The 27,553-nt window shown below is 43.7% G+C and overlaps 1 protein-coding gene, 1 non-coding gene and 1 pseudogene across 2 annotated transcripts in view; 1 reads left to right on the top strand and 2 right to left on the bottom strand.

Annotated features, from left to right (window-relative positions):
- STAB2 (stabilin 2) overlaps positions 1-27,553 on the top strand; it is a 176,864-nt gene that overhangs the window by 104,722 nt on the left and 44,589 nt on the right. Inside the window, exons 34-45 of the mRNA XM_003929622.4 lie at positions 1,628-1,759; positions 4,634-4,762; positions 6,118-6,174; positions 7,524-7,619; positions 8,694-8,889; positions 10,332-10,427; positions 13,673-13,718; positions 14,565-14,638; positions 15,881-16,006; positions 18,044-18,117; positions 19,834-19,905; positions 27,277-27,396. Of these exons, the coding sequence (XP_003929671.3) occupies positions 1,628-1,759; positions 4,634-4,762; positions 6,118-6,174; positions 7,524-7,619; positions 8,694-8,889; positions 10,332-10,427; positions 13,673-13,718; positions 14,565-14,638; positions 15,881-16,006; positions 18,044-18,117; positions 19,834-19,905; positions 27,277-27,396 (1,218 nt within the window). The remainder of the gene's footprint in view (positions 1-1,627; positions 1,760-4,633; positions 4,763-6,117; positions 6,175-7,523; positions 7,620-8,693; positions 8,890-10,331; positions 10,428-13,672; positions 13,719-14,564; positions 14,639-15,880; positions 16,007-18,043; positions 18,118-19,833; positions 19,906-27,276; positions 27,397-27,553) is intronic.
- Positions 23,319-23,423, bottom strand: LOC120365215 (small nucleolar RNA U13). The gene has a single exon (XR_005580222.1). It is a non-coding gene; the product is annotated as a small nucleolar RNA U13 (small nucleolar RNA).
- On the bottom strand, positions 25,116-25,234 carry LOC120365223 (small nucleolar RNA U13; annotated as a pseudogene).

Here is a 27,553-nt window from a genome sequence, read left to right as displayed (position 1 = left end):
CCCAAAAAGTCCTGTAATCACTTTGGTGGCAAATACACTTTAAGTCACAAACTCACTCTCAGCTAAGTAAAAATAAAGAATCCAACTCCTTACAATAATTAACACTTTGAATTGGATTTAAAATTAGTTCTTCCCTCCCTGCTCCACAACAGAACTTTGTGCAGAAATGGTCTTGGTCCTTGAATCGGTCAGAGTCCACAGGAGATTAAAAACATACCAGTTACATAAACAATTTGATAGAATGAATTGTTTATTGGCTATAAAGCTGTATAAATATAATTGAAAGGTTAAAAAGATAAGAGAGCAATATCACAATGATAGCAATTGCAGGATTCACTTATGACCCCTAAGGCTAGGAGTACAGTGGGAGGAGGTTGGAATTACTAAAACGTATAAACCTAGAGACCACTGAGAAGGGGTCACTTTTCAGCTGGTGCTGGTGTCTTTGAGGCTGGATGAGTGGCGAAGGTCTCTGTGGGTCCAAGACCCAGACCTCCAGGAGCAGGCATTGTCTGGCTGGTGTCTTATAAGTGGAGAGGGCGGGATTAAGCTGGCTCTGCGAGTGACAGGAAACTGCCATGCAGATTCAGGTGCCACTGCAGGGAAGAGAGTGAGGCTGGTGATGCCAGTAGGAACAGGGAGAGAACAGGAAGGAGTGAGGCCTCCAGCCCTCCAACTCTCTCTAGAGCTGCTCATTGGCAGACCCTAATAGAGAGCCCCTTGCAAAGGAGAAATGTGGGGGACAGCCTCAGCCCCAGCATCATCAAACAGAGTACAGGAGGTGGGTCTGGAGCTGAGAGGCAATCACCTAGGAGCCTTCTCCTCACCTTCCCCACAGAATGCTTCCCTTTCTGATCTCATTAAATTCCATTTTGGTTTCACTAGGTTGGAAGTAGAGGGGTAATAAGGGTTGGTGGTTGGGAAGACACGTCAAGAAGGTAAGAAGGTTAAGAGGGATGGAGGAGGGCAGGAAGGACCCTAAAACCACAGAGTCCACCCTGAGCTCTGCCCCTGGGGAGCCTGCCCATCCAGGTTGCCGTTGGCTCTCTCAGATACTCCTCATGTCTGAGCCACAGCAAACACCCACATTCTTGTCCCAAGCCAACTATGCAAGTACAGATCTGTTCCATACAGCAACAGCCCTCCTCAGTGCACCAAGGGGTAGCTCATCAGCAGTGCCTGCCTGGGTCAGACCCCATCCAACATGCCACCCTATCTCCAGGAGACACAGATTGAGGTCCTTGAAGCATCCTAGTGAAGCTCCTCTCATGCCCCAGAGGTGAAAGGTGGACTGGGGTGTGGGGACTCTGTCTTCTCAGCAGTTCTATCCAAAGAATTATCACCTTTAAAATCTACCCCCAGCTGTCGTATCTTCAGTCTGGGTTTTAGAATCCTCTAATGAGTTATTAACTGTACCATCTGGAAAATTTGCAACTTCTCTGAATCCGTCTGTTTCACAACTCACTTTCATATTGAATCTCTATTGTGTCTTGATTCTTCTGTCAAAACTTCCTCTCGGACAAGCTGTTGTTCCTCTTTGTAATCTCCACAGTGAAAGTACATGGGAGAAGCTGGGTAACTGTCAGGCTGATCTCTTGACTGACTTTCAATTCTGTGTGTGATCCAGGAGGAGGACATCCTCCGGTATCACGTGGTCCTGGAGGAGAAACTCCTGAAGAATGACCTGCACAATGGCATGCATCGTGGGACCATGCTGGGTGTCTCCTACCTCCTCGGCTTCTTTCTCCGCAATGACCAGGTGCGGTCCTTTTATGTAAAACCCAGGAATGAGTGTCTTGGCTCCTGGCATCCCTCATCACTTCTATATTAGTCTTTTCACATTGCTGATAGACATACCCAAGACTGGAAAGAAAAAGAGGTTTAACGGACTCATAGTTCCCACATGGCTGGGGAGACCTTATAATCATGGCGGAAGGGAGGGAGGTGCAGGTGATGTCTTACATGGATGGCAGCAGGCAAAAAGAGAGCTTGTGCAGGAAACTCCCCTGTGGAAAAGCATCAGATCTCGGGAGAGTTATCACTATCATGAGAGCAGCATGAGAAAGACCTCCCCCCATGACTAAATTACCTCCCACCAGGTCCCTCCCACAACATGTGGGAATTCAAGATGAGATTTGGGTGTGGACACAGCCAAACCACATCAACGTCCATATTGGAATAATCTCACCAGCGCTTCATAAGCCTTACAAACACAAGACAGTTGTCTGTGTTTCACCGTAGAGTAAAGCCTAAACCAGACTGTCTAGCTCCCACTCTCCTGCCCAGCTGCCAGCCTTCAGATGATCAGGGTAGCCAAACAAATTGTAGCATTGAATCTCTCCAGTCATAGGCATCCTTCAGTGCTGGTACAACAAACCCAACAGATGGCTCCCACGCGGTACCCAGGATGGAAGGGAACCTAGGAGATCAACCTATCCAGGCCTAACCAGGAAGTGGCATGGCCTCTGGGGTATAAGGAGCCCATGACATACATAGGAGCAAGCAGCCAAGTGTATGAACATTATTATAACCACAGAGACTGCAGTCCTAGGACTAACCAGCCACCACAGTGGTATTCCAGCATTGATCTCACATGATCTTACCCAAATATTTAAATGTGTTTACAGTTCATAGGAAAGAATGCAGGAGGCTAAATATTTAACATATTTCAATTATAAAATTCTACTCAGGTATTTCAAATATCAAGTAAAAAGATCAGTTTGAAAATTCCATAAGAAAAACTCATAATTCTAATGTAAATTCTCACAAGAAAAATTAAAACAATTTAAGAGACACTAAACACTAAAATGAAGGCTTAATGACAGAACTTTATAAGAAATAATATTTGAACCTTTCTAAAAAGTCTGATCTTAAAACATTCAGTGGCATCATTACTGAATAACAAGTAAATTTTTATGTAAAATGTTTTTTATCAGCTTAGGGGGAAAAGTCTTTCTCACTTTTCATTGATTCGAGAATAATCTAACCTCAAATATTTTTCTCAGACTCTGTCCACAGATAGGTCTACCTATTGTGTAATAATTTGAAGGAGACCCTTTTACATATACTGTTTTGTTTTACCAGGATTGGCAATTATTGTATTGACAGAGAACTTTTTTGCTTCTGTATCTGTCATCTTTTATTTCATCATGTAGAGATTAAGGTCCAATGCAGTTAGCTGAATCAATTTTAGAGCTGCAATGTTCATTTTTCCATGTGTGCAGAAATTCTTTTATCTTGAGAAAAAATTATTAATACAATAGAGGCTTTTACTGATACTAATTTACTTTCTCTTGTGACAATCGGAGTGTAGAGAAATGCTTTCTAAATGAGTAGACACATTCAAGTCAAAATTTTAATGTGATCCATAATTCTCTAGATAGATCTCAGAATGGAAATAATTTAGACTTTTTAAAATGCCAAATCAACCGTATTACCACATCAAATGTTCTTCTGTTTTTGGTATTTAAAAATAGCTCCTCATCTTAGAATTCTGGAAATTTATTACAATTACCATGTGAGACTAAGTCAGGTTTTCCATTAATTTTCCAAATGTACACAGACCTTGGAACTCCTCTGTTCAGCCAGATTTATCCCAACATCCAAATAGAAACTCATTTCACTGCAAGTAAATCGTAAGGGACTTTAATATTCAGTGGAAGTTCAAATTAAGCATTTAGTAGGGTCATTCTAATATTGCTGCAGAGAGGATTTCTGGGATAATATATGACTCATTTTATGAATGTTAAACAATTATTGGATCTTAACTTGAGTTTTCCCCTCTCCCAAAATCAGCCCTGCTAACACACACACACACACACACACACACACACACACACACACACCACCCCAATTTTTCAAAGAACATTTTTGCTTCCAGTTATATGAGTTATATTAATGAATGAATCATGGCTTCATTTATTTTTCATTGATTACTCATTAAAGTATTCTTCCCTAAAAATCAAAACAAATTCCAACTCCAAGTTGAATTTGACTTGGCAGCATTTAGATACAGACTTCATTCCCATGCCTTGGATGCTTATGGACTCACTAAACAAAGACAGATATAAACATACCATTAAAAAAAAAACTTTAGTTATTTTTATTCTTGTTATCATTAGCCTTTCTGAGGGTTGTTTGCACATTAACCATGAAGTGGAGGCATACTGAAGGAAAAGTTGCATTCTTCAGTTTTTGGTTATGGAAAGCAGTACCACCTCCAGAACCACTAGTCTACAGCACAACTGAGCATGCCCATGGAGCCATCTTGCCAGTGGGCACTAACGTAATGATCATGGGTAGTATTTTTCAAACAAACATAAGGCAGTTAATTTGCATGATGGAAGATACCATAGACATTATCCAGAATAACTTTTTCCTTTTACAAAAGACAAAAAGTTCAGAGAGAGAAAGCAATTGGCCTAAGGTTACACAGCTAGACGGTGCCAAGACTACTACTCAGACTTCCCCTCCTAGGTCAGAGGTCTTTCCACTACAGGTGAATATTGTAATATCTCCAGGTGAATATTGTAATATATCCTAGGCAATTGTCTTACTGATAACATCCAGTTCCTATCTTCCTCATATCTCTTTAAATATCATATAAAGTGACATTTAACCCTGTTGTTCACAGATCTATGTAAATGAGGCTCCAATAAACTACACCAATGTAGCCACTGATAAGGGAGTGATCCATGGCTTGGGAAAAGTTCTGGAAATTCAGAAGAACAGATGTGATAATAATTACACTACTATTGTACGAGTAAGTTCTATGGACCAGGGCCAATGATGGGACTAAAAAGTATTAGTTTATTTTTTATAAATTTTTAGGCATAAGGCTTTTCTATTAAGGCATCTTAATAGAAAATCCATGAACCAGAGTGAGCATCTTTGATGTGCCAGGGAGGAACTACCAGGCTGTAGTAGTATCTTCTACAAAGATACATAAGACATGACCCCTGCCCTCAATGGGCTTGTGATCTAGTGTGAGAGGTGGTACCTTGTATGTCTGGGAAATGCTGACAGGTATTGGGGGGTGGGGATGGTGGGGAGGTGGAGTGCTGTGTTGGGCAGGATTCTGGACCATGGCTTTCTTCAGAGGGAAAATGTGCCATACCTAGCACAGACAAAGGATAGGAACTATGGTGTACCTGTGGCAGTTATGGGCCACGCCTGCTCTACTAGAAGAGAAAATCAGGAAATGAATGATTTCAGTGCATTATGGAATGTGATAATGGAGCCTTTTCACGCCAGTCCATGGGACCACGTAGGACCTTTCAACAGTAATTACAACCACGTGCATTCATTCGGCACTCGTTATATGCCAGGCACTGCTCTTAACATTGTACATGTATTATACCTGTCTAATCCCCTCAATAACCTACCAAGTAGTACTATTACTATCCCCATTTTACAGGTGGGAAAAATTGAGCCAAAGAGGTTAACTAATACACGCAGGTTCATGCACTAGCAAGTGACAGAGAAGGAGTTTACATGTAGGCAGCCTGGCCCAGAGCTGGAACTCTGAACAACCACACTAGCCTGTCTGGTAGACATCAGGTTCAGAACTAGACATATTGGCCACCTCCTGTTTTAGGAATAGGTTGAGGTTTGGGGTTTCTGTCTTTTGCTCTTTGTTTTGAAATAGCATATATTTTTCCAATAAAAAGTTTACAATAGGTCGTGAACTCTTGCTATTTGTTTTGTAATAGCACATATTATTGCGTGGAGCATCTCCACGCTGAGCCTCTCAGCCGAGCAGTGTGCTCCGAAGCACTGGGTATGGTACCTTGTTAGTTTCTGAATCTCGCCCAATTCACTTAATAGTTGGGTTTTAATAAATAGGAGTTTAAAAGAATTGGGATTTAAGTGAGATAAGGTCACACTTTAAAGAGTTAGCAGAGTAGGAAGGGTATTGTGGAGAAATGTGATACAAATGTGCAAGACCTGAAGGAGCTGATGTGTTTGTCTCAAAGAACGTGAAAGAGGCTGATCAGATGATCTTCCTTGATTTTAAATTCCGTATTCAAAAACATTCAGTTCCAAGTTCTGGAAAATGCTGGCAGCTTCATTTTGCACTAAAGTAAATTGCATTGATTATTTTTGTGTTTTACCAAGGGAAAGTGTACAGCCTGCTCCACGAAGCAGCTCTGCCCATTCGGAGCTAAACCTCTAGTAAGTATTTTGTCTGTTTTGATAAAACAGTTTCCAGATCTGAGGAGTCCCAATTAGAAAATGAACCTCACGATTACCTGATTTGCACTCCCCTCATTCCTTCACTTAGTTTGAATTAAATTTTACCTCATTATGTCATATGCATCTTTGTAAAATCTTAAATCTATTTTTTTTGGACCAAGACAAAATTTAATAAACAGAAATGGATTCATATGAATCAAAAGACAGGACAGAATGTCTTTTTTTTTTTTTTTTTTAAGACGGAGTGTTGCTCCGTCGCCAGGCTGGAGTACAGCAGCGTGATCTCGGCTCACTGCCACCTCCACTTCACAGGTTCAAGCAATTCTCCTGCCTCAGCCTCCTGAGTAGCTGGGACTGCAGGTGCACGCCACCATGCCCAGCTAATTTTTGTATTTTTTAGTAGAGACGAGGTTTCACCATGTTGGCCAGGATGGGCTTGATCTCTTGACCTCGTGATCCACTCGCCTCAGCCTCCCAAAGTGCTGGGATTACAGGCGTGAGCCACCGCGCCCGGCCCAGAATGTCATTTTTATGTTCCACATCTTTCATATCCCAGTAGCCAGTTGCGAACAGCAGTAAGAAACCTGATCAAAGAAGAGAGTCTATATCCAAAATCATGTCTAGCCTGGATATATTCCACCTGCCTGATTTCCTTTTATAGTTGAAGTTGCAACTAACTTTCTCAAAGAAACAGATGGCAGATATGGGGGAGGCAGATGATCTATGTTTCTTGTAGCTATTTATTGTAAAAGCTACTTTTGATTACATTACAAAGAATCAATATTCATGCACCTTCAACAGCGTGATAATGGTTTTTAATAAATGTATGATAATAAATTTTAAATATATTTATGATAAATTTTAATCTCTAACAATTGTACAGATGTTCTCATTTGAGGTTTAATTTAATCTTGTATAAGATGATCTTTGTACACCACCTTAATCCTTTCTTGAACCAAGGCAGAATATAGATCAATAAATCAACAGAAACCAAAGTTCAGTTTAATCAATGTACAGTGCTGAAAGGACATTTTTGTCTGGTTTACTCTACAATTCTTGCAAACTTGAGTTTATATTCTAAGGAAAAGTTCTTTCCATGGAGTACTACTTTAAAGTATAGTTATTGGATTTTGCCACCTGGCATTCTGGCAGCCAACATTGTGTTTTTGTGTTTTCTTGCTTATGAAGCATTGCCAACAAGTCACCACCTTCCCTTCCTCCAACATTCTAGTCAGAGAAACAGCAATGCATCACCCACCTACTTGCTTTCAGAGATTGGAAAACTTCTTCCTAACTTAGGAGTTGATGTAATCATTAATATTTCACAGGATAACGAGATAAAGAGATGCATCTATACCATGTATTTCATGGGAAAACGAGCCCCGTTTATTGGGTGCCAGCCAATATGTGTGAGAACCGTGATTGTGAGTACAGTAATTGAATCCCCCTAACTACTGCGGCACCCCTGGGAAAATCCATCTTATGGTATCCTTTTCACAATGCCTGTGCATGTCTGCTTTCTGCCATCTCCTCTTCCTTGTTACCTGCATTATCATTGTTATCCAATGTAGTAGTGGTAGCAGTAAAACTCAGAACAGCCCTGTAATCTAGAAAATGGGTAAAAGCTGCCATATTCAATTGCATGATTTAAAAAAAAAAAGAAAAACCTGAGAGTCTGAGAGGCTAATGGGACCACCCTGTTGTCACAAGAAGGTAGCTCTGTGAGTGTGCCTGTAAGCAAAAGAGACAAAGTGGCCACTCACAAAATAAATATAAGGTGTACCTGGTCATTGAGAAAACAGCACCCCAAAGCTAAGTACCTCGAGGGGTTCCTGTGGAATTTGCAGGAAAAGTCATTATAACTTCCTGTCCTGCTCCTTTCCCGGAGGACTAGACATCACCTCTGCCTATCTGGGCAGAGGCGAGGTGATCCAGCCCTTAGGCTGCAGAGCATAGAGGTGGGGGAGATTTGGTGTCTTAATGCACTCAAGAATAAAGGCAAGGCAAACCCAAACAGATATTCTACAAGGCTTCCCTGAACAGCAACAGATTGGTTTGTAAAATGCCGAAAGCCTAACCTGCAGAGGCCTCCTCATCTTCAGTAGGAGACGAAATAACATCAATGTGAAGGGGCGGGGCCCGGGTCTGGGATGGAGAAGCCCCTTGATCCTCCCACCCTCCAGCATCACAGGTATTATTCTTTAGTTTCTTCTGCTGCCCCGCCTCCTTTCTCATTTTTTTTTTTCATCCTCTTCTCTGACTTGCCATTTTCCTTTCCCTCTTTCCTACCTCCTCAGTGGAGCCCTCGGTCCTGTTTCTAGCACCCCTAGAAATTGCCAAGCCTCACCCAGTCCCCAGAGGGTCCTGCGTCCATCCCTCTCACCCACTCCGTGTGAGGTCAAGGTGCACATGAAGTCCCCACAGCAAGATTTCTACTCTGAGGCTGGACAACAGCGGAGAATGGAAGCGCACTGTCAAGCGTTGTCCTTCTGTTTCAGACGAGAGAATGCTGTGCTGGCTTCTTTGGCCCCCAGTGCCAGGCCTGTCCAGGGAACGCCCAGAACGTCTGCTCTGGTAATGGCATCTGTTTGGATGGCGTGAACGGCACAGGTGTGTGTGAGTGTGGGGACGGCTTCAAAGGCACGGTGTGCGAGACCTGCACCGAGGGCAAGTACAGCATCCACTGTGACCAAGGTGAGCACCCTCCTCTCCATGCAGGCTCCTGGGCTGCTGAAACCAACCAGGAATGTGCGGGGGAAAGAGTGATCCCGCACATGCTCCCTAACTGGTCTGTCCCCCAAGGTGGGCTGGAATCCCACCTGCTGCTATCACTGTGAATTGTAAGAACATCTGTGTTGTCATTTGCATTTGCAGTGTTCCCAAACATTTTCAGTCACTAACCTGGACCTACCAACTCATTTCCAATGTGTTCATTGACATTCCCAGCCCAAATGCGTTTTTGTATTTGCCTGTGCACACTAATCGTCATGGCTAAACGTTCCATTGTGGACATTGCTTGATAGTTTGAAAAACAGATTTACACATTATTCATTGAATCCACACAGGAACCTTAGGTACTTGGGTATTGCTATGCCCCTTTTACAGATGAGGGTATTAAGAGGTTCAATGATTTCCCCCAAGGCTACACCTGATGAGTTGCAGAACTGAGGATTGAACGTACACTTTTCTTGACTCCAAAGCGTTGCTTTTAGGTCATGCTCTTCTTTACCTGAGAATCACTCTCTTGTTTCACCAGCAGCAAGACATGCTTCAAGTCGTTTTTGCAAAAACAGTGATCTGTTTGAGCCAAGTCATCTGTATTCTCACATCCGGATTTCCTTGTGTCCAGGAACACACAGCTGTGAGAGGATTGACTTGGGAGAATGGGTTTCCTAACAAAGTATTATTCTACCTGGTACTAAAAACCATACATTTAACTTGGCTATCACTGTTTTCTCTTCAGCTGGTCTAAGCCGGACACAATTAACATATAACTGAATCATTATAATTGAGCCATATAATATTTAGTAGGAAATAAAATGTTGATTTTTTTTCCTGTGTTATTTGAAAGAGTTATCTGCTTGCATTTGTGCATGAGTTCCTAAACCGGGATCTGTGGATGACCCTCATGGGGTCCAGCAAACTGCTAAAGCTGAATGCATTTTTAGGGGAAAGATATCTGTAGCTTTCATCCAGTTCTCAAAGAGGCTCATCTGTGTAACTGAAGAAAGCACTGCCACACCAGACTTAAACCCAGTGTCAAATGGGCTTCTTTCTGAAGTCCTCTCTTAGAGGGCAAACATGGTTCCATAAAAAGGGGCCCCACACCTGGATCCTCAGGTAACCTTGACTGCGGACACTCTCCCACTGCTTGGGTCACAGATCTTCAATGCTGCATTGTCCCAAAACTGCAGTCTGAGCCACTTCGTTGAAGCTAGAGCTACTTCACCTGCTAACTTGCTAGATTTTGCCTCCTGCACCCCTGTCCTTTTTGTGACTCAAGACTCCCATTAAATAATATGATTCCTTAGAAGTAGGTTGAAGAATTGAGTGCAATAAAGCAAAGCTAGTAAATGACAAATGAGTCATTGAACATGGGTTAGAATCTGATGATTTTCAGGTGTTTTTCCACTTAGCATGTTCTTGCGTCCATGGGAGATGCAACCAAGGACTCTTGGGAGATGGCTCCTGTGACTGTGATGTGGGCTGGCGAGGAGTGCACTGTGATGAAGGTAAGAGTGAGCCCTTCAGTATTTATAATCTGTTCTAAGCTTTGCTTCCCAGCAGCTACATTTTTCTTTCTAAAATAGAAATGGCACCTTTATTACTTATTCTGGCAATAAACGTATTCTTTCTTGCAGCAAAAAGTTTATAAAATAAAGAAAAACAAAGAAGAAAATAAAATTACTCATACTCCCAAGGCAGGAAAGAATTATTACTGGTATTTTATGTTAAGCTCCCAACCTTTCCCTAGGTATATAAACATATATATAGGGAATCATACTCTACATACTGTCTAGTAACCTCCTTTTCCACTTCACAATATATATAGATATCATTCCATGTGAATAAAATTAAAAAACTCATTAATTTTTAATCTCCACAAAATGTTTCAGAATGACCATGCTATACTTTTTTGACCCAGTTTTCTGCTCTCTCAAACACTGCTACAATAACCATATTCATTTAGTCAAATTCCTAGAGATGAGATTTGTGAGTCAGGGGTTGGTACTCTGGGGAAAGATCTTGCTACTTATTGCCAGGTTGTCCGCCAGAGGAAACAGCAATTTATTTTCCTGCCAACAGCGTCTGAAAGGCCCATTCCTCCAACCCCACCACATCACATTGATCGCGTTGATCGTGTTGAATGTGCTTCAGGTGAGGGTGATCAAAGGGAAGAGAATTTCAGGCAGAAAGAAGCACCTGGAATACCATAAGACATGGGGAAAGCTCAACACATTTAGGGAATCAAACAATTGCAGAATTAGAGGACTGTAAGAGGGGGTGTTGATGAGAAAAGGCTGGAGCAGTGGGCGGGAGCCAGGCAGTGAAAGGCTAAGGAGGTTGGACTTTCCACTAAAGCCAACAGAAGCCGTTAAAGAGTTTTCAACAAGGGAGCAATAGGATGACATTTTGCACTTAAGGAGCGTCCTTCTGACTTTGGAGTGAAGAGAATACCCCTGGAAGCAGATACCAGAGGTTCCCCTCTTCTGGGATGGGAGCTGGGGAGGAGATCACAAGTGCCTGCCGGCCTAGAGGGGGCTCCATGGATGTGGCCTTGACAAAGGGGGCATCTTTGCCCAAAGCTCCAGGCAATGCAAAAATCAAGGAAATGCAGCTGCCTTTTAATGGTGAGCAGCAAGGCGTTGGGAAGGAAGGTTAGTTGAAAAGCTGAACTGGGAAGCCTGAATGGTCCCAAGCCAAAGAAATATCCTAGAGCAGGTGTCAAATGTCAGCATACAGAGTCAGGCTTCCGAGAACCTGGGAGAGGGAAGCAGAAAGCAATGGGGTCATATAAACAGTAGGACATTTTAGGTGAATCCCCAGAATAAATACAATAGACTCTCTTCTCTTCCTGCTTTTTCTACTCTGAAGAAAGATTCCACTACTCATGTACCAGGTCACCCAGTCTAGGAACCTCCCTACTCAGCCTCCATGCCTCCCTGTCCCTCACTAACATACCTAACTTACTCATGTCTCCACATCTCTCAGTCTATCTCTTCCTCCTCCTCCCCGCTCACCAGTAGCCCCAGAGTCTTTGTTTCCTGTCCTATCTTCCTCCACTCCATACTCCACGTTACTGCCAGATAGAACTTTCCAAAACATAGATCAGATCATGTTTCTCACCCCAACCCCTCCCCAAGACTTGGTAACTTGCTGTGGTTCTTCATTGCCTGCAGAAGAAATTCCTAACTCCTTAGCAGGATGGAGCACAAAGGCTATTCGCCAATGAACACTCACCCAGTTTTCCAGACTTATCTCCCATCCCTGTCTCCAGTGCACACTCTACACAGGAAGTTTCCAGTCTAGAAAAGGAAACAAATGTTTAGTAAAAGACAGCAAAAATTGTAGCATAGAGTACAAAGCAAAGAGCCTGTAGACTATAACAAGAAAGACAACTTCTTTGTGTGCAAACTCACTGCTCCCAAGCCCACAGCAGACATCAATAATCAATCATGGCACTCCCGGCCAGGCACAGTGGCTCACGCCTGTAATCCCGGCACTTTGGGAGGCTGAGGCAGGCAGATCATGAGGTCAGGAGATTGAGACCATCCTGGCCAACATGGTGAAACCCTATCTCTACTAAAAATACAAAAATTAGCTGGGTGTGGTGGCACACATTTGTAATTCCAGCTACTCGGGAAGCTGAGTTAGGAGAATCACTTTAACTTGGGAGGCAGAGGTTGCAGTGAGCGAAGATTATGCCACTGCACTCTGGCCTGAGTGACAAGAGTGAGACTGCCTCAAAAAAATATATGTATATGGCACTCTCCCCCTCTGAGACCAGCTAGGGGCACCTAACCCTTCTTAAAGTAGCACACCATAAAGCTGCTATCAATTAATTGAAGTTGGCTCAAAAGTTTGGACCAGGTTCCAGAGAAGACATAAAACCTGATTGAAATTCCGATAGGTAGAGAATAGAAACAGATTGTTTAGTCTCGAGGAATTAGACACAGGCACAAAATTGCCTCCATTCCAGTCCATTTGAGTCTGAAAATGTTCCCTCTGACACGAAACAGGCCACTTTTGCAAGCCTCTGTTTCAGGACCTCCCGTATGACTCAGCCAGGACTGGTAAGATTTCTATCCCAAAAGCTCTTAGCATGAGCATCCTGCCTAAGAGTATTCTTTTCCTCATCTCTAGTGACTTCTTTCTGGATCTTATCCTGTCATGAAATATGTTAGGTAGGCATCCAAGAGCAGCAACCTATGCTGTGTCCAGGAAACTTACATGTTAATTCACAAATTATATTTTGTACCTGCTGTGTACAAAGCCCTGATTTTCTATACTTGCAAAAACATCTTTTATTTATAATTATAGTTTTTGCTTGTTTATAGCTCTCCATAATAAAATGATAAAAAACAGGAAAGACTAAAATTAGGAATAAACTAGAAAGAATAGCATAGAAACACAAATAAAAATGGAAAAACAAAACCCAGGAGAGGGATACACATCAACACCCAGACCGTAAGAGCACATGCTCACATTCTAGGGAGAATTCCAAGTTTTATTCACCCTGGCATCCTTACTACCTAGCACAGGGCCTGGCAACAGAAGACACCATCAATGTATTTGACCTTCAGATTTGGCTTTGAGCTTCATGGCAGCCAGTATAAAAAAGGATTGACATGGTCTCATAGTTTTATATGCCTGTCACTTCCAAAAAGGTAGCTTTTCCAAGCACAAAGTACTAAAAGAAAATCCTCAGGTGACATTTAGTAAGAGGACTGAGACAGCAACTGGTTCTCTTTTTCAGTGATCAAAAAAGATGACTGCAATGGGACGTGCCACACCAGTGCCAAGTAGGTGCCCCAGCCACCTCTGGGAACAATGCAAAGGGATTTTTCCCCCCAGTAAGGTCTACCCTCATCTATCCTCAGGGGATTTGTTTCCTGACACCATTTCTGAGGGCTTAGGATAAATTTAAGCATGAAACTAAAAATATCTCTGAAGAGATATCAATATCACCATCAACTAGCCAGATCCAGGCTTTCCAGCAAGCTGCCATCTGACTTACCTGGCACACTGACAAAAAAAGCTCACTGTTACCCCAGTCCAAGCCACCAAAATTCTTTCATGGAGGCTGAGGAAACCCAGTGGGCCTCCGTCTCCATAAACCTTGTCCCTGACTCACAGAAAGGCATAACTTGGCTTCATAATCTTAACTTCCAGAGAGGCTTCATGAATTCAGTACCCAGTAGTGGAGTTAGACATGAATTCAAAGTCAGCCTCTGTCATTTGCACTACTGCATGACCTTGAGTCCCTTGTTTAATTCCTCCAAAGCCTCAGATTCTTTGTTTGTAAATGGGAATAGTAATAATGCCCACTTGCTAGAGGCTATTGGATAGTGAGTAGATGACACAAAATAATACGTGAAGCATGGCTTCTAACACATCTGTGGCTCTCTAAAGTTTGGTGGCTACCCTTCTTATTCCTGAACTAATGCCTATATCTATATATGCTGTAGTTTGCCTGATAAATGGGTACACTTTTAACTGCCTGTGGTGGACAGGCAGCTAAAATTGGACTCCTCTCCCAAGCCTTAGGCGGGACCTCTGAGTGTCTCATGGGGGCAGGGGCGTTGTGAGTCATGTGGTGGGAGGTGGTGTACTTTTCTGCAAACCCCATTTGCCCTTCCTCGTTGCAGCTGCATTCTCACAGATGGTACACCTTCATGCAAGTGTGCAGCAGGATTCCAAGGGAACGGGACCATCTGCACAGGCAAGTGAAGAAGGGAATTTGCTGGGGGCTAGCAAGGCTTGCATGGGCTATTGAGAGATTCCTGTTCCTGCAGTCTGAATGGGCCTCGGCAGCTGGTGCCAACCACTGATGGTGAATCGCATGTAATGGGGCAGTGGCTTGTGCCTGGGGACAGGAAACCAACTGTTCACAGCCTTGACCACAATTGGGATCACTGGACAGCTTTGAAACCACTGATTTGTGTTGAAAACCACGTAAAGAAATGATCAATGTTTCAGACAAGGGATATGCTAATGACACTGATTTATACATTATATGTATCACAGCATTACTATATACCCCAGAGATATGTCCAATTATATGTGTCCATTAAAAAAAAATTAACTCGCTAATTTGATTGGCCTAGGGTATGGCTGGGGCATTGAGGCTCTGGAGTAGACTAGAAAAGAATTTGAGCCCTGGTTCTTCTTCCGACTACCCAAGTGGCCTTGGATAGGTCATTTAACTGCACTGAGATGTTGGCTCATTTGTAAAGTAAACTTAAAACTACCTCCCTTGCAGAGTGGTTTTGAGGTTAAGAGAGCTCTCTATATCCAATGGCAGAATAATGCAGCTGTTGAAAACTCAGTTTATCTTAGACTCCTTAGGTTTGAACCTAAGAACTTATTGCTTATGTTACGTTTGGAAAGTTTCTTGACTGCTCTTTGCATTATTATTTTTATCTGCAAGTTGGGGATAATAAGAAGACCTCCCTCACTGAGTTGTTGGACAGTAACCTGAATTAATACCTGTGAAGTGCTTAGAACAGACCCAGCACATAGCACACAATTGTAAGCTAAAATTCTTATGGCACCTGGTGCTAGAAAAAAATGGAAAATCTTAAGGTCGTTTTTCTCTTGAGCACTGTGTCCCATCAGGCTTTGGTTCAGATTGTGGCAGAGCTGGAAAATGATCATGCCAATCTGCTTTCTAAACCATCTTACTCTAGGGATACTCGCAGAGGGCCAAGGAGCCTCACCTTGGTCCCCAGATGTGTCCTGCAGTAGGAGGTGTAGAGAATGCTAGAAAGAAAAAAAAAAACAGCTAGAAAGGGCAAATAATGAATGTTTTTCTTGCTCTCTGTTTCTGGGAAGTGACCGTATTTCATACAGTGCCTGCCCAAGTTGTTTTACTGTATCTTCCATTTCTCAATGACTTAAGGAAAAATACATCAATGGCTTTTTCCCTTCTCCCATCCCTTCTGCTCTGTGTCGTCTTCTGTAGCAATCAACCCCTGTGAGATCAGCAATGGAGGTTGCTCTGCCAAGGCTGACTGTAAGAGAACCACCCCAGGAAGGCGGGTGTGCGTGTGCAAAGCAGGCTACACGGGTGACGGCATTGTGTGCCTGGGTAGGTATGCTTCCATCTTCCATTGGCGAAATGGTGTAAGACTCAGATCCCTATTAACTAATTCCAACATGTGTGTCCTGACTGTTAGAACACAAAACTGAGGTCATTATTCCGCTTGCCAGGGCAGGAAACTATAAGGGCATGGAAAAGTGAGCATATGGTATGAAGGCATGTAATGTCTAAAAATTGCTTTGGAAGGATAAAAGGAGATATGTTTTCCAGTTAAACGTCATGGCGATGATGGAATGTTTAAACTTTTATTGGTTCCTTTTTAAACAAGTAGCACATGTTCATGGTAGAAAAAGCACATACACCGGGGAAAATATTCTGAAGATAGTGCTCTTACCATTGTCTTATTACCCCATTTTGCTATGCCTACGTGCATTTTTTTTAAATTGTATCTCAGAATATACAGTATTTACTATCCTTAGCAATATATTAAAGTAACTCTCCCTGTAAACAAGTATACCTCTAACATTATTTAAATGTCCACACACTGTTGTTCTATAAAGGTATACCATAGTAAATTGTCTGAATGTAACTGTTTAGTTTGAAAAAGTTGTCATAAAAGAGTTACAATAACCCACTTGTTCTTTACCCACATTCACTCATTAACATTTAGCCCTATTTATCATATGCCTTTTTGTGCATATACATTTTTGTAAGCCATTTGAGAGTAACCTATGTATATTATATTCCCTTTATCCCTAAATACAGGAGTGTATGTTTCCTAAGAATAAGGATAACCACAGCATGGTGATCAACTTCAGTAAATTTATTATTGATGTTATACTTTTTTCTAATTAGCATTCATATTCTAATTTTGTTCATTGTTCTAATAATGTCCTTTTTGACATTTTTTCCTCCCATGCATATCAGGTCTAGGGCTGGATATGGCACTCCACTGTCATGTCTCTGAGTTCCCTCTAATCTGGGAGAGTTCCCCAACTTTGCTGTGTCTCTTATGACATTAACACTTGGGAATAATATCCTCTACCACCCAAACATTTTTTCTTTAGTAGCATGTCCTTTATTAGAGTTTGTCTGATGTTTTTTGTTATTAGATTTAGGTTATACATTAAGGCCCAAATGTCAGAGTGATATTGCATCTATCTCAGGAAGGCATGAGCTTGCCTTCTGCCCTTTGTGTGTGATGTTAATTTTGACCACTCAGCCAAGGTGCTGTCTCCACTGTAAAGTCATTTCTTTCTCCTTTGCTGCTAATAAGGAGTCAGAGGGGAGACACTTTAGCACCAAGCAGACATGTTGTTCCCCATCAAAATATATTCCTACGTTTAACTTTTTTTTTTTTTTTTTTTTTTTTTTTTTTTTTTTTTTTTTTTTTTTTTTTTTTTTTAGGTGCAGTCTCACTCTGTCACCAGGCTGGAGTGCAATGGTGCAATCTCGGCTCATTGCAACCTCCACCTTCCTGGTTCAAGCAATTCTCCTGCCTCAGCCTCCTGAGTAGCTGGGACTACAGGCGTGTGCCACCATGCACAGCTAATTTTTGTAGGTTTAGTAAAGACAGGGTTTCACCACGTTGGCCAGAATGGTGTCGATCTCTTGACCTCGTGATTCACCCGCTTTGGCCTCCCAAGGTGTTGGGATTACGCCACTGCACCCAGCCAAGTTTAGCATCTTTTCATGATTCTTCCCTAAACCAATCTATGTTGTGATGGTTGCAAATGATTGTTTTTTAATTCCTAATTCTCTTCATTCATAGCACTGTTAGATTAGACTCCAAGATTCTGTGGTTACAAGTACTTTGCTACAAATACTTAGATTTATTCCACAGACCAATTTAAGCCAATAGACAATGCCTCTGCTGGGACTGGCCTATCCCAGAATAGTCAACCTTGAGAAACCGTATCCAGCACCCTCCTAGTTCAGTTACTTCTGTCTCACGATTTCCAGAACGCCGAATCATGCTTTGACACCCGTTCCCCTCAGTTAGCCATCTTAGCTCATCCCTCAAGCTGGCTTCACTTGGAAACCAGACTTGATTTACAGGCCAGATGTTGACTTTTTGTTTTAAAGAAATCAACCCGTGTTTGGAGAACAATGGTGGCTGTGACAAGAACGCAGAGTGCACCCAGACAGGACCCAACCAGGTGAGCGCCACCTCTCCCAGGCCCTTAGGTTTCCTAGAAGGAAACTCCTAGGTCCTCAGACACAGGCCTGAGAGAAGGAGGCTGAGAGTGGACCTTGGAGGAGCTGTAGCCAAAAACAAATACTTTAGGGGAATTCTGAAAGAATCAAGAGGCCCTTCTTTGGGAATGAGGTGAAAAGGGGAAAAGGACGGGTACTAGGACAAGGGGCTTCCCTAGAGTGGGGAGAAGTAGGTGTCTGCAAATACCATGTGATTCCAGAAGCATCTAGACAGTCTCCCAAAATACTCCCCTTTCTTTGTTGTTGTTGTTGTTGTTGTTGTTGTTTTTGAGATGGAGTCTCGCTCTGTCACCCAGGCTAGAGCATAATGGCGCAGCCTTGGCTCACTGCAATCTCCACATGCTGGGTTCAAGTGATTCTCCTGCCTCAGCCTCCCATGTAGTTGGGATTACAGGCACCTGCCATTACGCTCAGCTAATGCTTTTATTTTTAGTAGAGACAGGGTTTCACCATGTTGGCCAGGCTGATCTCGACCTCCTGACTTATTCATCCACCTGCCTCGGCCTCCCAAAGTGCTGGGATTACAGGTGTGAGCCACTACACCCAGCTGGTAGTTTTTATTTCAAACTACATATGAGGTAGGAGACGATCTGTAAACTTTTTGGTGGTGGGGACCTCCAAGAGTGCTCATCCAGATCTAGGACGCAGTAAAGGAGGATGAATTGAACTCTGAGAACAAGACCTTAACTGAGGAGGGATTCACTGGTGATGTCTTGGGAGAGTTTTAACTTTTTCTTTGGAGAATCTAGAAAGTGATATTTCCAGCCATATACAGGCATATAAGAATTAGCCCAATTCTGATATTGGGCACCTTGTGAAGAAAGGGTAAGAGGAACTGGGAGAACCTGCCCGTGTAGCCCTGCCTGGCACCGCTGATGAGTTAAAGTTCTAAGAAGCAGATATCATCCCAGGGCCCTTGCTGCTACATAGGAGCCTCTTGTGTTAATTAGAAAAGCTGCCCCTTGGGAGGGCACAGATGTCCCTTCCTTTGGGGACATCAGTGAATACAGCATGGGCTGGGCTTCAGCCTAGTGGCTGGGTGATCCTGCACAAACATGGGACATGGGGCCCTGTCCTCAGCTTCTTCAGACGGTGTCCCCTCCCTCAATTTGAAGCTCCCACCCAACTTCCTGGGCCGACCAATGAGTTTGATTGATTGTTTCTACGTGCACACCTCAGTGGGGTGCAAAGGCCTCCCCACCATCCTTGGATGGCCCTTGGATGAGGCTCATTTTCCTTGGATGAGGCTCCTAGCACTGGTGCCTTTCAGCTCAGCATGTGCAGATGAGCAAGATATGAGTATAAATGAGAGTGGGGTATAGTTCAGCTTCCCTTCAACTGACCTTCAGTCAGAGAGAGAAAAAGGGTGAGTACCTGAAAGCAAGGGATCAAATAGGGTGAGAATCTTAAAAAGAAAAAGATATCTTGGCAACAAAGATAGGATGTGCACCAGATCCCAGTGCTCAAGTGACATGTGCCAAGCACTCAAATATTAAATATAAGGTGACAATTATCATAAAGTAGATATTACCAACATCAGATATAGAATCTCCTAATGTCACCACGACCATGATGGAATTTCGGCATGAGAGCTGGCACATGTGGTTAGTACAAAACCCATCTGTGAAATGACCCCATGTCCTTCTGCTCCTGGACAGGCTGCCTGTAACTGTTTGCCAGCCTACACTGGAGACGGAAAAGTCTGCACGTTCATCAATGTCTGCTTAACTGTGAGTATGGCTCTATGGCAGATGCCTTCAGGCCTCAGAGCCTGGGGTGCCTCCCACCGCACTTCTAGGGGATGCAGAGTTGAGGAAATATTCCTCTGGAGGCCTCAGAGCTCTGTGTTGGCTGTGACGCTCATTTCTCTGGCACACTCCATTGCAGGAGAAAGCACAGTCTGCTACCCCCAGCCTGCCCCTTTGGCTGCAGCATATGGAGCTAAGTCTATCCACTTGCTTATCCCCCCCGTCCATATTGCCAACTCTTATAAAAAGATCCCTCTCCCCCTTTCCACCAAGCATGTCTCTTATCTCTGAAGTGATGCTTAAAGCTCACCTCCTCCAGGAAGCCACCTTAGGTAAACCTCACAGCAACTTTCCACTCCTTATTCTCCTAGACTTACACGTAGGAATTCACAGTGAGTACACTACAAGTCAGCAATATAGTGTAGCATTCCAAAAGCTAGTTCTATTATCACAGAGGCCTAGAGCTCAGGCTAAGGAAGATGATTCTACTCCCACCCCACAACTACCCTCCATGGCCCCTACCACCCCCATTCTACGTGTTAACTCTACCTTAGAACAGAGGATCAGGTTCTAGATGCCCTGCATTGAGCAGGAGTTCACATGGGGGTAGAGGCACTATGTCTCCCATGTCCAGGCACACATCATTAATTCTCCAAGTTCTCTTTCTCTCTAAAGAGGAGTTGGGATGGGGGGTTGAGGCTGCCATCAACATTTCAAGAATTGCCATGTAACAGAAGGGTTGTTCTTGTTCTGTGTAAGTCCAAGCAGTAGGACTAGGACTAGCTGAGACATTAGAAGAAAACAGATTTCTTTCAACTCAACTCAGTTCTTTCATTAGAACTGTCCAGAAATAGAGTTTTGAGAAGTAATGAGCTTATTATAACTCAAGGTATTTAACCACAGGAATAAAGCGACAGATGGGTTATCAGCCCAGACAGCCATTTAGATTCCTCCCAGCCCTGTTCCATAGGACTCTAGGGTTTTCAGCTGGTTTGCTTTTTGGGCTCTCAGTTTCTTTGGATGGTTGTAAGTGTCCCTGGGATTCCTTTTACCACCAACAGTCTGGGATTCGCCTTCCTTCCCCCAGTCTGTTAGATATTGTTGATACACTTCCTGTCTCCATTTGCATGTTGATCCTGGCAGGGACAGGATCTTCTGATTCTCTTATAACTCTTGACTGCAGACTGGACCCGTGTTATGCAAACCCAGTGGGAATTTACTCAGCCATTAATCACTGTCTCAAACTAGACTAATCACCTACTGCTGCTCAGAGGCTAACTGCCCCAGGCCTGGTGCCTCCAAAGGGATGCGATAAGCCTGCTGACCCAGGCTGTCACATCCGGGGCACTTAGTGTGGTCAGCTAGGCCTCTGAAATGCTGACTCAACATCACATTCATATCCACTGCTTACCAGGGGTCAGCCACTGTGCTTAGGGGTGCCCGGTCATCCTTTAGTTTAATTTCTCTAGCAGCAATATGTGGTAAGAACTGTTATTAACCCCTTTTTACAGACAAAGAGACTCCAGCTGTGCCTCCTTCCTAGGACTGCTATAACAAACTGCCACAAACTGGGTGGGTGAAAACAAGAGAAATATATTTTCTCACAGTTTTAGAGGACCAAACCCAGAATGAAGGTGCCTGCAAGGATGTGCTCCTCTGAAGGCTCCATGGGAGAATCCTTCCTTGCCCCTTCCAGCTTCTGGTGGCTCCAGGCACTCCTGGCCGGTGGCCGCACCCCTCTAATCTCTGCCTCCGTCTTCACGTGGCCTTCACTTGCGTACCTCTGTCCTCTCTTACAAGGACACTTGTGGTGTTAAGGCCCACCTGGTTAATCTAGGACGATCTTGTCTTGAGATCCTTCATTACAGCTGTAAAGACTTTTTCTAAATAAGTTGCATCCACGGTTGCATCCAGTCCTTAGGACAGTTCAACACACCAGGCTGGGAGGAGTGATGGTCCTTGCCCAAGGTCATAGGGCTAGTATGTGGCATGGCTAGAGCTTGAGCCTATCTCTGTATAACTTGAGACCTACATCCTCGACCACTTCTTGGGGTGCTTGTTCTTCCTGTAAGGCCGAGTCCCAACACCTTGCTTTCCTGTTTATGTTACTGCCCACCTGAGAGCCTCCAGGTGAGAACAGTGCAGACACCCTGTAATTAAAGCCCTTCTTATCCAACTGAGGCTCCCATTATCTCCTTGTGTTGATCTGGCAAGCTCCTCAAGAGAACAGTGTCCTCTACATGAAACAGTTATGTAAAGATAATAAAGCAGCAGCTACGGAAATGATGGGGTCTGAGCTGTGAAGCTGTTACCACTAGAACTATGGCCAGCTTCATTTTCACAGCAGTTTTTCCATGGGCCATTCACGTTTTGTAAAAAAATGGCCACCTTGTCTTGGGTGAATGACTCCTCTTACAGCTGGCCTGGGAGATTCTGAAGGTCCTTTGCTACTCTCTCAGCTGCATATTCCCTTAGGAATTAACTCTGTTGGGTTGGGCATGGTGGCTCACACCTATAATTCCAGGACTTTGGGAAGCTGAGGCAGGCAGATCACAAGGTCAGGAGTTCGAGACCAGCCTGGTCAACATAGCGAAACCCCATCTCTTCTAAAAATACAAAAATTAGACAAGCATGGTGGTTCATTCCTGTAGTCCCAGCTACTCAGGAGGCTGAGGCAGGAGAATTGGTTGATCCCGGGAGGCAGAGGTTGTGGTGAGCCAAGATCACACCACTGCACTCCAGCCTGGACAACAGAGCAAAACACTGTCTCAAAAAAAAAAGGGAATTATCTCTATTGCAAGATTATAAAATTATAGGCCATCAGGGGCCAGGCAGGGAATATCAATAGGAAGACCCAAATCGTATTGCTGCTCTAATGAAAAAACACGTACTCCAGCTGACTGGTGCTCTAGGCAATGTCAGCCAGTATTAGCAGTACTTCTGATATTTTAAAAGATATGAAAATTTGATGAATTTGTATGTAAAATTTACCAATTTTTAAATGACGATAATTAATTACAAAAAGCTCTTTTAAATATTGGGTTAAATAAACAAAAATAGTCCCTGGTGCTAAATCTGGCCCAAGAACAATGATTTCTGCTCAAGTCCCACCAACAAGAATTGGGAAACATTGCCTTTCCTGAGTTAGTGCCCATTCCAAACTGTTCTAGTCCATTTGTGCTGCTTAAACAGCATGGAGGATACCTGAGACTGGGTAGCTTATAAGCAACAGAAATTTATTTCTCACATTCTGGAGGCTGGGCAGTCCAAGATCAAGGCACTGGCTGGTTCTGTGTCTGCTACAGGTTTGCTTCCTGGCTTGTAGATAGTACCTCTTGCTCACTGGTAGAAGGGACAACTGAGTTCCCTTGGGTTTCTCTTTTCTTCTTCTTCCATATCAGAAGGGTAATGTGCCACAGTGTTGTAACAAGTTTTGAGGGAAGCGTATCTCATAGAATAGTGTGAAAACCCAATATCATGCTAATGAGTTGCAAAAGGCTCTCTCTTTTATAAGGGCACTAATCCCATTTATAAAGGCTTTGCCCTCATGACCTAATGACCTTCTAAAGGCCCCACCTCCTAATACTATCACAATTAGAGTTAGGTGGGGAACACAAACATTTAGACTACAGCAGGAGGCAAGCATGTTGATGGAACAGAGGCTGGGTGAGATGCAAGGGATCGTAGTGATCAGACAAGGCCTATCTGCAGAGGTGATTCATTCCTGAATGTTGAGAAGGGGGAAGCCACATGAAGATCTTGGAGAAAATACATAAGCAAAAGGAAGAGCAAACCAGGGGTCCTGGGATGAGGAAGAGCTTGGCAAGTTCTGGGGACTGAAGAGATAGCCAGTGTGACTGCAGTACAGGGAATAAAAGGCAGGCAGTGAGAGGGGCCAGATCACCTTACACCATGTAGGCTCTGCTGTGGAGCTTATATTTTATTCCAGTTATGACCAGAAAGCCACTGGATGATCACGTAGGTCAATGTCAGTGTCTGGCTTGCCTCTCAAATCTCATACTAGCTGCTGTGATGACTGTGCATGATAAGGGTTCAAAAGCAGACAGAAGAAGACCGGGTAAAAGACTAATGCAGCAGACCAGGAAAGACCAGGGTGGTTTGACTAGAGCTGTAGTAGGGAGTGTAATAAGTCACTGGGGCCAGGTGGGCATGGTGGCTCATGCCTATAATACCAGTACTTTGGGACACCGAGGCAGGAAGCTTGCTTGAGCTCAGGAGTTTAAGACCAACTTGGAGAGAGAGATGGGGAGAGAAATCACTGGACAGGGAATGTCTTTTGGAGTTTGAATTGCTTGGTAGCCATTCAGATGGAAATTGCCAGTGATATGGAAGCCTGAAGGTAAGGAGAGGTCATGACAGAGGTACACATGTAGGGGTCATTGGCACAGAGATGCTGTTTAAACACAGGGGACTGGCTGAAGCACAAGATGAGAGAGGCAGAATCAGAGGGCAGGCAGCAGGGATATTAAGCCATTAAGCAGAGGAAGAAGCACCTACAAAGAAGGCTCAGTATAAAAGCCCACAATGTAGAAGGAAAAACACTTATCAAGAATAGCGTCAGCAGAGGCCAAAAGAAAATGTTTGAAGAGGAGTGATCGTACAGGCAAAGCATGTGGAGATGTCACCTATGTGGAGAGAAGAGAAATGACCGCTGCCTTCTCAAGGTCTCAATTCTTGAAGACCTGGATCAGGGTGGAGGCTTGTGCAGAGGTGGGACCAAGAGCCTAGAAGGAAGTGGAGCAGAAAATTGGAAGTAAGGAAAATAGAAACATAGACAACAATTGCACAGATCTTCCTGTGCAAATAAATGGGGTAGGTAATGGAGAAAGATGTGGACTAAAGGAAGCATCGTTTATAACATTTTATTCTGGAAAATTATAAACCTACATGAAACTAGAGCAACTGATACATGAACCCATCTGTACCTGACACTCAGGTACGAGAGTTAATTCATGGCCAGTCTTTGTCTGTCTATACCTAGTGGGTTCTCTTAAAGTAAGAAAGAGAGAGTTTGGCTCTTTTCAAGATGAGTAATATGAGGGCATGTTTTTGTTCTGGTGAGTATGTTCTGATAGAGGAGAGGAAACCACTCCTGAAGGAGAGGAGGTAGATTGTTAAAGGAGGAAAACACAGGAGGTGTTGAGAGGGGTCTCTCTTTTCTTCTCCTTTCACATCAGAAGGGTAATGTGCCAATGTTGTAACAAGTTTTGAGGGAGGCACATCTCATAGAATAGGGTGAAAACAAGAGCCCAGATGAAGGCATCAGCCTCAGATAGAAGCAGACGTAGAGTCAGTCTATTAGTCAGTGATGAACTAGTGAGTCCATTAATGAATCAGTCCAGTCAGTCAGTCAGTTAGTTAGTTGTTAGGACACTTGTTAAACAAGGAAAGCAGAATCCGTGAATTCAGACCTGAGCAAGTGGTGAAGCTCAGGATGAGGAGATGAGGTGGTTCCTGTTACCTATGTCTCTTTCTCCATACAAGTGGAGCTCATCAACTGAGAGGAGAGGACAGTTATTGAGAGTTGAGAGAGGTGAGGAGTGGAATGTCACCTGTATTAGTCCATTTTCACACTGCTGATGAAGACATACTCCAGACTGGGCAACTTACAAAACAATTTATTGGACTTACAGTACCATGTGGCTGGGAAGGTCTCACAATCACGGTGGAAGGTGAAAGGCATTTCTCATATAGTGGCAGACAAGAGAAGAGAGCTTGTACAGGGAAACTCCCATTTTTAAAACCACCTCCTGACACTCATTCACTATCACAAGAACAGCGCAGGAAAGACCCACCCCCATAACTCAATCACTTCCTACCAGGTTCCTCCCATGACACATGGCAGTTATAATTCAAGATGAGATTTGGGTGGAAACAGTGCATCAACATCTCTAGAGAGAGGAAAATTAAATGCACTGGAAAAGTGCAGGCATCTGTGTGTAAACCTTTGAAGGAAGTCCAGATAGCATGTATCCGTGACTTTCTCAGACACCTCGCCACCAGCCTGGCAGACCCAGAGGAGGAAGAGTGGGGCCCAGGAGGCCTAGGGATTTGCCAAACCATAGTGATGGAGGGAGAGAAGAGCCAGGGAGGCTCACAGTGCTCCACCTTGCCAGCTGGCTGGGGGAAAAGGGGGCTGAGTGGATGGGAAGGAATGCTGGTGAGAAAGAAGTAAGCTCAAAGCAGGGGAGGTACCTGTGGACCAAAGGAGGTTGGAGACTGCAGTATTAGAAGGGACACGTTGAAATGGTAAAAGTTGGTGGCCAGATAGAGAAGGCTGCTTGAAATGGAGCTCTCAGGAGCAGTCAGTGCACTTTAATGTTGACTGCAAATCCAGGGGGTGGGGCCAGGGGTGGTAGAGGCCATTGACAAGGATATTGACACTGCCAAGGATGGCAACATCAGGCATGAAGGGAAAGGCAATGGTCCAGGCATCACCATTAGAACCAAAGAGTAAAAATTGGTGAAGGATTAAAAGGATACTATGCATTTAAAGGATGAGGGTGTGGAAATGTTTTGGAAGTGACAACGTACAGTAAGAAAGACACTCTCCCAGCACAGCCAGGACGTTGCCACTTCAATCCCTCACCAGTGTGGAGGTAATGGAGAAAAACAGCTTCACCTGAGGGGCACAGGAAGGGCAATGTTTGCAGGAGACAGAGACCTCTGCAGGAAGAGGTGAAGAGAGCTTATGAAGAGGTGAGAATCTCAGAAAGTTGCTAATGGCAATGAGTTTCAGAAAGCATGAGGAAGGGTTTGTGAGGAAGGGGGCCTATGGGGTCAGATGATGTGTGTGTAGAGGAACATGGGGCTGAGTGTCCCTGCAATGAGTGTTCCCATGGATGTTAGCTTTGAACCATACTTTGTATTTTAGGTCTCTGCCCATTTTCCACAACTTATTATAAGCTCTTTGAGGGCTGGGACAATGTATTCTATTTGATACCACCTGCATTCTATCTGATAATGGTTACCTTTTCCTATGATCCGCATCTAGCTTAAAGCTGGGAAGTATCAAACAGGTGGAGTCTTTCTAGTTAATGCCCGGCTGCTGAGAAATGTCCAGTTTGGCAACTCTGGGCTTATCTGTACAGGGCTGGAGATCTGCTCAAAGGTACCTGCCATCTTGGGATACAAGGCCGGGTGAATAAGATGTCCCTATGAACACAGGGAATTGGAAGGCAAGCTCAGGAAAAGAATAAACAGTACAAATGAATCGAAGTTAGAGAATGAGACAACAGATGAATTCCAACACAGAATTGCTTTGTAAATATCAGCAGAGCTGGCAAACTAACTGGTCTAATCCCCATCCCTTGCCCTTGGCAATTTTACCAGAAAAATGGTGGCTGTAGTGAATTTGCCATCTGCACCCACACTGAGCAAGGAGAAAGGACGTGTACTTGCAAGCCAAACTACCTTGGAGACGGATTTACCTGCCGGGGCAGCATTTATCAGGTAACACCAGAAGTGTTTCCATAAAGTAAACTCTACTTCCCCCAAAATGCCAAGAATCCAGCTAGCTAAGGAATATTCAGCAGCTTAGGGAAATGTAAAGCTCTATAAAAAGATGAAAGGCAATTTTATATAAATCAGCAACGAAAAGAAATTTTGT

This window comes from Saimiri boliviensis, chromosome 7, assembly GCF_048565385.1.
Source record: "Saimiri boliviensis isolate mSaiBol1 chromosome 7, mSaiBol1.pri, whole genome shotgun sequence".
Taxonomy (NCBI): domain Eukaryota; kingdom Metazoa; phylum Chordata; class Mammalia; order Primates; family Cebidae; genus Saimiri; species Saimiri boliviensis.
This window is presented reverse-complemented; position numbering and strand designations above follow the sequence as displayed.